Here is an 11,413-nt window from a genome sequence, read left to right as displayed (position 1 = left end):
TTTTTTATAAGAGGTTGAAATGTGGCTGTGCTTTGGAATTTAGGCTTTGAGGAATGTTGGAAATGTCACCATACACACTTTACTTTTACTTTTATTAGCCTGCTAAAGTTGCAGTAAAAATGCAATTCATACCGATCAGTGTTGAGCTAATTGGAAAACAAATATTAGGTGGCAACAGGCCACTCTCACATTTGTAAGTATGCAACTAACAAATACTTTCATTATCAATTTTATCTGGAGACTATTTTCTTTATGATTTTTTTTAATCTATAATATTGAAGTTAATTGGGAAGCACTCCCTGATGAAGCAAGTGGTGTTTTACTACTTTACTGTCCTAGATAGAAACTACTAAAGTGTTGTTTGTCTTAGGTGCCTGCTGACTCCTAACTTTTTCCCTCTGTGTGGTCCCTGTCGTAGGTGTATGTGTCGCTCATCCCCATCATTGGAGGAGTGCTGCTGGCCACAGCAACTGAGCTGTCCTTTGATGTTTCAGGACTAATCAGTGCTCTGGCTGCCACGCTCTGCTTCTCTCTGCAAAACATCTTCTCCAAAAAGGTGATCACTGCTACACCGTCTCCTGCCATGATATGTTTGCTGTACTGACCCTTACACAGATCTTTTTTATGATTCTGTTAAAACTCAATGATCCAATGAACATATTCTCTGGATAACATCAAAGTTAAATGGCAGGACTAAATATTTCCTCTGCTTTTTCTTAAAGGTGTTGCGCGACACAAGGATCCACCACTTGAGGCTTCTCAACGTCCTGGGCTTTAATGCTGTTCTCTTCATGCTGCCCACCTGGGTTCTGGTGGACCTCTCTGTGTTTCTTGTTAATGGAGACCTGGTGAGTAGCAGTAACAGCTATTTCATGACATTTGCACCACATTGTTGTTGTGGGTGGTAGAGTTCAGCAGCATCTGGCTTGTTTATGACTAAACGTAGACTGACCATACTTCTTTCCTCACAGTCGGAGATCTCGGGATGGTCAGGTACCTTCGTTCTTCTGCTCATCAGCGGCTTTTGCAACTTTGCTCAGAACGTCATTGCCTTTAGCGTACTGAACATCGTCAGCCCGCTCAGCTATGCCGTCGCCAATGCCACCAAGAGGATCATGGTGATCAGCATCTCACTGCTAATGCTGCGCAATCCGGTATCCCTCACAAACGTCATGGGTATGATGACGGCCATAGTCGGGGTCTTCCTCTACAACAAGGTGAGTAACGCCGACCACTGGGATGGAGGAAAGGGAGTAAGAGAGAAAGATGGAGAAGTAGAAGTTTAAGGAACAATTAATCTTCTGTTATTCCTTGTAATTGAAAAGTCTACACCAGTGCTGATGTACCGTACATATGACAAGCTGACATCAGCAGATAATAGTCCAATTTATGGAAGTTTTCAAGCACTTGCATTCCTTTCCATAGCAACCAGCTGCCACTATTCCTAAACTGTAAACTGCTTGTGATACTCTGCCTAAGAGCAGCTTTCCGTATCTGTCACTGTCCGTCCAACTTGCCTGTTTGCCATTGACTTAAATGTAAATAGTTAAGTTACACTTTTTATTCTTTTGGAGAAACATTTGACCCACCAAAACAATTTAGGATCTGTTGGCAGCCACGGTGCAGCGCCAGGGAATATACTCCAAAAACATCTAGTTGTTCAAAATCCATTTGCTTTTCTCTTCTGCGAACAGGCCAAGTATGACGCTAACAAGGAGAAGAAGCTACTGCCAAGCGCCAAGCAGGACCTGATGTCCTTTGAAAACCCAGCGCTGGAGAATATCCAGGCCAACGGGTCATTGCCTTTCTCCCACGGCTCAGAGCAGCATCACAACTGGAACAACGTGCTGACCGACCACTTCCAGTACAGCCGGCAGGCCTACACGAAAAACTTCAGCAGCAATCACCAGTACGTGGTGTAAAGGAGGAGTCTGTCCTTGAGATGGGTGGCTGTCATAGACATTACTGTGTGTAGCCGCCCTCCCGGCAGCGGGACACAGCCCCGCTCCAAACACGAGACTGAAGGCAAGTGCTGTTTGTTCTGGATAGGAAGAATGAGATGGCCAGTGACGTGACCTCTCCCACGCTCCTCCCTGTCTAAACTTCACTTTCTGACAGCATCGTTGTATGTCATTGTTTATTTATTAGTATGGTACCGACTGTATGGAATGGTCTGAGGGAAAAACAAAACTTTAATCACACGTTTAATACATTTTGGTGTCAGATTCAGCCATGTTATCCAGACACAGAAATGTGCTACAGCAGGTGGACATGGAAAAGGTAGTCGATTCATTATTTGCACCTTATTGTCTGGAAATATCTGCGTTTTGTTTTCACAACCAGCCATGATTTTTTTTTTTTTTTTGGGGTTATTTTGTTCACTTTCAGAGGAATGGATGTCAGCTGTAATTATTTAATGTGATCACTAAATTGCACCGAAATAACAGTCATGTTACAAACAAACAAATCTCAATGGAAGGCATTAACATTTTGGTTGTAGGCATTGCATATGTACAGTATGAGTATAATTTTTCTTCATGAGGCACATTTAAGGATGTGAGTAGAACCAAATCTGATGTCCTCGATGAATAAAACGTGTTCCAGCTGTAGACAGTGGAGGATTTTAGGTGACGGCCACCTAAGAAAAGTTGGGGAATTTTAATTTTTTTTGCTTTGGTCCGATGGTAGGAACACTTGCTCTTACTTTCACTTGGCGTCTTTCACCATGATAGCTGCATGGCTCAATGGATACCAATGTCAGAAATAACCAGAAATTCATGGTCCCCACAGGATGAATCTGCATGGTTTTGGTGATTTCCTGACTTTGGTTTGGAAATTAATTTCCCCGTCTGGATACACTGTAATCAGATTTGGTGATTCTCTGACTTTGTATCTAGCAGCATCTTTAGGTCAAAATTTGAATTTGTCCAATACTTTTGTTTATGACTAAATTCCTGCAAATCTAATGGCAAACCAGTCTCCGCTTTTCTTCATGGTTAGCATACTAGCATGTTGTACTTACATGATACACATGGTAAACGTTATACCTAATAAACATCAGCATGTAAGCATCGTCATCGTGAGCACGTTGGCATGGTAACAGTAGCATCTAGACTGGACTCATTTGCCAGCATGGTTCAAAATTACAAGTGCCTGATGACGAAAAATGCCCAAATTTCAACAACAAAGAATCCATTCATTGTGTCTGCAAGAAACTGATGCTTGTAAACTTGTTACACACAGATCAGTAAAAAAAAAATGAGTCCCACTTGTTTTCAGCAAGTGTTTTTAACTGCCACTATCAAAGTACTTTTCAGTACACACACACAAAGCCTTTGTGTCTTTGATCAAAAATTAACTTTCAGAGTGAGACCAGTTCTGTCACCCAGAACTGTCAATGAACTCCCACAGATCTGTCCCTTTTCCCCAAGATAACAAATAAGTGCACCGTTTATTAATCTTGGAGCATAAATGTACAAAGTTAAAATTAGATTTACCAAAACAAAGCATCCTTTCAATATGCATACTGTAAGGTTGCTTATGTTCCATCTTTCTTTGGTAGTCTAACCTTGTAAAATGTAATAGATGTTTAAATTCATTTTGTTCATCCTAGTTTGGAGGTGGAGAAGTCATTTAAAATGATGCATTTTTTAATTGATTATTGGTATTTATTGATCTGCGAAGCTTCTCAGGCAGAGTGAGATTTTATCTCCTGTCAGGCCCTTTCTTTCAGCCTGATCCAAAGCTGCTCTGTCATGTTTGTTTTTTAAACAGCGGCCCAGTTCGAGTTTGCACATCATGAAACAACTAAATGTGTTACACAGACTGACTTTCAAGTTGGTGTCAGACGGTCACTGGACTGATTCAAAATGAGATGTGCATGAAATCATAGGTTTGGTTTGTGCCACTAAAGATTTGACTGTAATTTCAGGTGGACAAGAGGTTTGATTATCATTAATTAAACTGTCTGCAAAACTCATCAATCATTTATTAATCAAAGGTCTTTTTTTATTTTTATTTTTTTAAACTGCTTAAACTATTTATTCCTGTAAACATCAGTCACTTGCTTTTCTCCTTGCAGGATCTCTTCTCTTCCTGCAGCAATTTTTTTTTTTAATTTAGTAATTCAAATATCTCACCATCTGAAATTAACGTTGTAATACTTCTCAATTATTTCGTGGGGACAACGCACGTTAATTGAATTGTTGTAAAAGTGCCAGTTGTAGCCTGTGAGCTTTTTCCCCCCAGCTGTAGTCCCTGATAGATGTGGGTAAGGGGATAGTGTGGTTATATTCAATTTTATTTTTAATTTTATTTTTAGTTCACTGTGTTTGTCTTCTGACAAATTTAAAACACTGTCACAGTATTTAGTCTGGAGGTAAAATGAGCTCTGTGGGGTCACTGCGCTCTAGGTTTCCCAGAGACAAACTAGTATCAATAATTGTCTTTTTGTTTTTAGAGAGAGTAGCTGCTCTGTTTTTTTTTTCTCCAGCAGGGAGGGAATCACCACCTGTTTTTAAGAATATAAAGTTGGCACTGATTGGCCAGAAAACACCTGTATTTTGTCATGTAGTGACTACCAACAGCCTTGGAATAATTACGTATTCAAATGTATATTTTTTATTTTTTGAAGACTGCTGCCGTAGTTGTTTGTGTGTTTGACTATTGTACACTTTAAGGCTGGACTGGGTGTTCTTGGAGTGTGTTAAATTGAAACATGGTCTAAGCAGAAATATCAAAAACTAAACACCACACCATAAACACCAGCCTCAAAAAGTACAAAGGAGTTGGATTAAAACCCGAGAACTCTGGTGTCTGCATCAAGTACAGTCAAGTCAGATGGTAGTCTTTACAATTCAGCTGTTAGGAAAACCTCAACACTTTAATGCCAACATTTTCTATATTAACATGAATTACATGACGAAAAAGCCGAGAATTAGCACCCCTCTCTGCAGCTTTATCGATGGCTTTATGATTGTTTGGTTTTGCAGCCGCACATATCTTGTGTTAGAAAAGGAAAATGCTCTCATCAACTAATAAACTCTGCTTATATGCTACCTTCCTAACACTAAACAGCAGACAGATTGACTGAGTGACTGCAGAACAAAGTGGCAGATATTTATACGTAGTTGGTAAAGACCAAAGCAGAGCTTTAAGAAGATTGGATATCATTTGTTTGACAACGAGACACATATCGATATTGCTTATTTCACTGTAACTTCTCCCTAGTGTCTACCACTGTTCTGAGGAACCAGATGTCTGAAAATACTACTTAAAGAGTACCAGTTGAGATTGAATTCCTTAACACTACGCAATCAACTATAGCTCTAAATCATATATAATTACAGAGCATCTTTCATGTTTTCTTGAAATGTTGTCTATGACAGGTGCATCCTTATCTCTTTTTTTAAAACATTTTTTTGGAATTAGCGCCTTTTTAGTCCTCAATTTTTTTTTTTTGAAGGAACAATTGTAATCCTTTTTTTGAAAAGCCTTTTAATTGCTAACCTAAAAAAGGATACACCTCATCTGCATATCAGATTGGTGTAATACATGAGGTGACGATCAAAGTAAAATACTTTGTCATTGTGAGGGGTGAGTAAATGAAAACCAATCTAAATTTATCAACAGCTGAGAAATGTGATGATGTTAAACAGCAGTGTGACATTGACGGACAACATCCAAACAAAACCATTCAAGAAAGTAACACAATCCCTTCATAGTGCAAGCATGCACTGTTCACTGCAACCTGCAGAAAGCAGCGCAAGTCATATTTGAACATTTTAAATCTCGCTGTCTGCAGCTGCAGTTAAGGTTTTTTTTTTTATGATTTTCCTTCCTCATTTTCTCCAACGCAGTTATCAATAACTGATCCACCACAGGATGGGGGCATTGTTTCCAGGTGGTCAAGATGTAAAAATTCATAAACTCTTAATGAGTTTCTTTATGGTTTAGTTGTTTTGTTTCATGCTGGCTGTTTCTGTACAGTAAACTGGGAGAACACTGCTCATTTGAATGTTGGCTCTCTTCTGTAAAGCTTTTAACTGGGATGTAAATGTTAATGAATGGAAAAAGAGGAGCTTACTTTGTAAAACTAATTATTTTTGTGCATCTTGGATTTCGAGGCAGACTTTTTACTTAACCGATGTTAATAGATTTTTATTTATGGTGTCAAGGTACAAAAATGTACAGCGGTGCAGCTTTGCACAGTCTTGTCTGCTTATGTTTAGTAAATGCTATTTTTAAATGTTGGGAAGGAATAAATGCATTATGGAATACTGAACATATTAAATGTTATATGTATTTATACATTATGCTTTTTAATACCCTTTAATTGCAGGAAAAGTTGGACAAATTGCAAAAATGTGCTTTCCTCTGCCTGGCATCAAGGAGCAAAGCCCTATATTCCAGTTTAAACTGTTTCATCTCCTATTTTCATCAGATTCCTTGTTTTGGAGTCTTTCTGCCCCCTAGTGGTCAATTTCGTTTTTAATGCATCAATTTAAGTTTAATTTGAAGTCCTATCAAAATGTATGTGAGCACTTTTACAAGATTTGTAAAGGTTGTCATGCAGCAGTTACCAGTATGTTGCCTCCCTCCCTGCATGGCCAAAACTCCCTGTACCGCATTCTTACCAGTGCACATGCACATGTAAGTTCAGCAGTGATATAGTTAAAGTCTAATGATACGAGACTAAAAAAAAAATAGTTGATGGCCGACTGAAACTCTGTGACTGACTGTGAGTTATGTTTTTCAAATAAAAAAAAAACAGAACCTGACCTGAAAAACTGAATGCCACAGACCACGTGCTACAGAAAATAGATAGGCCTGTAGCATTATCCAGTAAGATAATCGGCACACAGCATCTCTCTTTAACAAAGATGTGCGACAGGCACATTTTACAGAAGGGACGCTCGGATAGTTCTGTTGGTAGAGCGGGCGCCAATATATAGAGGTTTAGTCCTCAACGCAGAGGGTTCGACTCTGACCTGTGGCCCTTTGCTGCATAGCATTCCCCCTCTCTTTCCTCATTCATGTATTCAGCTGTCCTGACAATAAAGAACTAATCCTAAAAAAAAAATGTGGTTGGTCCAGCTCTGACCACCCACTCTTAAAGGAATTCATTCCTCTTCCCTCTAGGCAGAGATGTTGGCTCCCTAGAGCAAAAACAAACCATTAAAATGTATTTTGTTCCTTGTGCAATTAAAGTTGTTAACTTGCACACTTCTTGAATGTTTTAATTAGTGTCACTTAGGCCTTCTCAGTAACACCCTTAGAAATTACTTTTCCAGACAATCTCAAGGGATTTTTTTCTTTTTTTTTTACACTGTCCACTTTTTAAGTGTTGAAATTGTTCACTCAATCAATCTGTTGGCTGTGTGCTACAAGGATGTTTTGAAGTTTTGTGCCTGATTTTGTTGTTTTGTGTACCTCCAACTACAAATCCAGTGTTCCCTTGAGGGACAATAAAGAACTCTGAACTGAACAGGGTATAATAGTCCCTATATGATGCCCTCTTTGCCTATAGTTAAGAGTTTTATCTTTTCATTTCTAATCATTACCACTGACAGGACCAATGTGGTTTAAATCAATTATTACGGTGAAATATAATAAGAGGGTCAAGGTGGTCAACACCAACAGCAACAGGAGTTCCATTCAAGACTAAAACAGTCCAACCGAGAAGACGAAAGACACTAAGGCCCAAGCTAGCTCAGTAGCATTAAGTCAGTGCTTCATCAAGCTCACATCAGCCTTTCAAATTTCTCTCCTGTTGCAAAACTAACTTCTGAGAGGTTTCCCATGCACATGGCAGTAACTGAGGGAGGATGGGTGGTCTGACTAAGGCACAAATTAAAGGTTTGGTCATGTCTTGTAACACTTTGGTAATTACATCAAAGTTAGTTTTTCCTCATCTGTCCCATGTCACTGAAGGAGACATCTATGTAGATGCAGAGCAGCCGTTGACTCTCATTTCATAAATGATCCTACAGGAGCCCTGAGGGTCCTGTCCAGTGGACCCACAGAGACGTCCCAGTCTTTGCATGCCACTGACAACAACTCTGAGACGAAGTCCCTGCATCGAGCTGCTTGGAGCCGGAGAGAGCAGCAAATATTCATGGATGTCGAAGACATCTTCAGTCTGTTTTATGTCTGACTCTCTGTGTTGTACGCAGTAAATTTGACGGTGGCAGGCAGCTGAGTTATAATGTTTGTGTTGCACATCAGCTGGGTGAACACGTGGCTGTCCCTCATGAGATCAGGATCAAACAGATCCCTTTGTGTTGTAGAAGATGAACCTCTGCGAGTGCTGCTACCTCGCCTGGATAGACTTAGTAATCGCCGAAAAAGAGACCTCCTAAGGAGGATGTAGATCCAGGGGTCGAGGATGGGGTTAACAGAGGCTATTCGGATGGCAGAAAGGTCAGCTTTGGGGTCATTTTTCAGCATGAAACGGTTGGCAAACACACGGACCTTAAAGAGAAAAACAAGTTACTATAGCTCAGATATTCATACTGTAAATAAGAGTTTATAAATCCTGTAATGTCTGCAAGTATGTACTGGAATATGTTCTCTTTTCACATTTGTCAGGTTTCCCAGCTCAAATCATGGTTGTCATTCCTTAATTTCCTATAAAACAGTAAGAAAAAACTATATGGACCCTATGATAAAATGTAGACCACATCACTGGTAACTAACCTGTTTGGCATATCTGCTCTTTAATAGTTGAACCAGCCTTTTACATTAGTTACATTTTATAGATAGAACAAATTGAGGCTTCTCCTCATGTTGTGCTGCTCCATGCATAGGATATCGTATGGAACATCAAGAACCAATTACTGGCTAATTACAGTCCCACACTGACTCACCACCAACGGGGCTGAACAGGCCAGAACCACCGCGGAGGTCATCACCAGCACCGCGATCATCTGCGTCTCTGCAGCCGAGGACAGAGCCCTCCACCTCTCCCGGACGCTGGCTCTGGTGACGGGCCGCTGCACGGTCCTCTGGCGCATCAGCAGCAGAGCTCCGCACACCGCCAGGTTCAGCACGATGGTGCCCAGGATGAGCAGCAGGCTGACGGCGCCGTACAGGACGGAGTAAGCGGCGGCCACAGGCTCGTGTGTCTCCCAGTCGATGAAGCACCAGGTCCCGGACGGCTGCAGCTTGCTCACCGACATGCCCATCATTGGGAGGCAGCAGAAGAAGATATGACTGATGTAAATAAAGAAAAGGAACTTTTGCGCAAAGCGTCGGTCCACCCCCCACCGCTGGTAGATGTACGGGCAGCATATAGCCAGGTACCGCTCTGCTGCCATGGTGCATATGATGCTCAGTCCTGTTAAACCGAAAAACAGCAGCAAAAAAGAGTGAAACTCGCAGACATGGTGGTCCTTCAGCACATTGTGGTCCAGGTAGTTGGCTATGGTGAGCGGACTGGCCAGGCAGGTGCCCAGCAGGTCCGTCACCGCCAGACCGCACAACAGCGTGTAGAAAGCTGAAGATTTTCTCTCCTGTTTTGACACTGAAAGGACGATTATTGCAATTATATTCCCAATGGCGCCTCCAGCAAACATAAAAATGGGTAAAGCGATTGCTGTCTCGACGCTGGTCATTTGTGAATTCCGAACAGACGTGTCGTTTAAGGAAACAGATCTGTGCGTAAAGTTGGGACTCTCCATCGCCAAATACACCCATGGGCTGGTGTGTGTTAGCGATATTCCCTTTGGTCTGTTGTGGATTTGAGAGTGCATTTCCCTTTTAACGCCCTGTAACAGAAGATAAGGACTCAGCAGGGGTATTTTCTCTGGTAGTCTCATCCCCTCTGCTTTCCAGTAATCCAGATGCAATTAACCAGAGGTCGTTGCTCACAGCTGTGAGCTGAGAGGCGGGAGGTCTTACTGAAGGGATGGGATGCTCTGAGCGATAAACAAACAGGAAGAAAGTTTGTGTTTTTTTCCTTCACTCTCCACAGATGAGGCATGATCTGCCAATGTTGGTGTCATCACAGTCCTGCGTAATATTTGTGGCAGCCTGTCAGGAAGTTTACTTGACTGTTTGGTGAGTAAATATAAAACGATGATGTAGACAGAAGAGGCTTCAGAAGACGTTTCTCACCCAGTTAGACATGAGTCATATTTGGATGCAGAAATTGTAATAACTGCAACAATTTTGATTAACTTGTATCAATAAGGAACTGTTCATTTTTAATTCAAAGGACATCGGATGAGTTAACGATCTTTAGTCAAAAATACTTAAACCTCCCTAATAATACATATTTCAATGAGCCTAAGTTGTTGGGATGAAGGCATAGACAGTTATAGAAAGGCATGAACCTCCCCACAATTTTATTGATGCTTTTGTTCTGGTAGGCGCTTGGCAAAGACGTAGGCCCATATGTAGCCATTGTTTTACCTATTCTGATTTAACACATCACTCGCCACTGTTATGGAAACACAATAGCCTAAGCATGGAAACTAAATGCAGTACTGCATTACTTCAAATACTAAGCTACTCTTCTAGTAAAATAGTATTCACATAAAATAAAACAAAACATTGAGACCATTTAAAAAAGCACTATGGGTAATGACAAGTTCAACACATGATCTGGTTGCTATTGGCTCGTCACTGGGCTTCCTCAGTTGTATGTTTTATATATTTTGCATATTGTATATTGTATATTTTAGCAAAAAAAAGCTGAACATTATCCAAAACTCTCATTTCTCAGACGACCGTCAATTTGGGAGCTTGCTTGCTACCACTCCTTCCTCTTGTTTGCAAAATTTCAAAAATAATCACCGGTACCGAAAGGATATTGTGGTTGGGTATAGCTGAATGGAGCTCGACTATTTCTTTATTACATGCAAGAAAATAAAGGATCTGAGAGGAAAAAAATATTTGAGAGAAAAAGTTATCACACTGATAGCAAAAAAGCATTTTATGAGAGAAAAAAAAGTATTTGAGAGAAAACGTTTTCATACTTACAAGCACAAATAATAATATTTGAGACTATAATTATTTCTGAGAAGAAAAATCTCTCTCAAAATAGTTTTTGAAACTCTCAAATATATATTTTTTTTGCTATCAGTGTGAAAAAGATTTCCACAACCTAGACAGAATCCGCATTGTTCCTCTTCAGTAGACTTTACCAGGGAGGCTGAGCAGTGTGATACCTAGCACAGAGGCCGTTCCTCCCAATCACGCCTCTCCAAGTATCTACAACATCGCCCACGTCTGCGTTGAAGTCCCCCAGCAGAAGTCCCTCACTGGAGCCCCCATACAGGACTCCATTCAAGGTCTCCAAGAAGGTTGAATACTTAGAAGTCTTGTTTGGGGCATATGTAAATGTGCTGTATTTATATAGCATTTTTCTAGTCTTAACAAAGCACTTTTACATAGTACAGGATACATTCAC

The 11,413-nt window shown here is 40.6% G+C and overlaps 2 protein-coding genes across 2 annotated transcripts in view; one reads left to right on the top strand and one right to left on the bottom strand.

Moving 5' to 3' along the window:
- Nucleotides 1-3,934, top strand: part of slc35e1 (solute carrier family 35 member E1) — a 9,158-nt gene extending 5,224 nt beyond the window's left edge. Inside the window, exons 3-6 of the mRNA XM_032525056.1 lie at nucleotides 419-556; nucleotides 723-848; nucleotides 972-1,217; nucleotides 1,695-3,934. Coding sequence (XP_032380947.1) covers nucleotides 419-556; nucleotides 723-848; nucleotides 972-1,217; nucleotides 1,695-1,922 — 738 coding nt within the window. The 3' untranslated portion in view covers nucleotides 1,923-3,934. The remainder of the gene's footprint in view (nucleotides 1-418; nucleotides 557-722; nucleotides 849-971; nucleotides 1,218-1,694) is intronic.
- Nucleotides 3,935-4,630: 696 nt separating this feature from the next.
- LOC116695017 (prostaglandin E2 receptor EP4 subtype) lies at nucleotides 4,631-10,132 on the bottom strand. Its single transcript, XM_032525055.1, has 2 exons — nucleotides 8,868-10,132; nucleotides 4,631-8,472 (listed from the first exon to the last, which is right to left on the bottom strand). The coding sequence occupies exons 1-2, from the start codon at nucleotides 9,816-9,818 to the stop codon at nucleotides 8,146-8,148; spliced, it is 1,278 nt and encodes a 425-aa protein (XP_032380946.1). The 5' UTR covers nucleotides 9,819-10,132; the 3' UTR covers nucleotides 4,631-8,145.
- Nucleotides 10,133-11,413: the final 1,281 nt, after the last annotated feature.

The sequence above is a fragment of the Etheostoma spectabile genome, chromosome 9 (genome assembly GCF_008692095.1).
Source record: "Etheostoma spectabile isolate EspeVRDwgs_2016 chromosome 9, UIUC_Espe_1.0, whole genome shotgun sequence".
Classification (NCBI taxonomy): Eukaryota; Metazoa; Chordata; class Actinopteri; order Perciformes; family Percidae; genus Etheostoma; species Etheostoma spectabile.
This window is presented reverse-complemented; position numbering and strand designations above follow the sequence as displayed.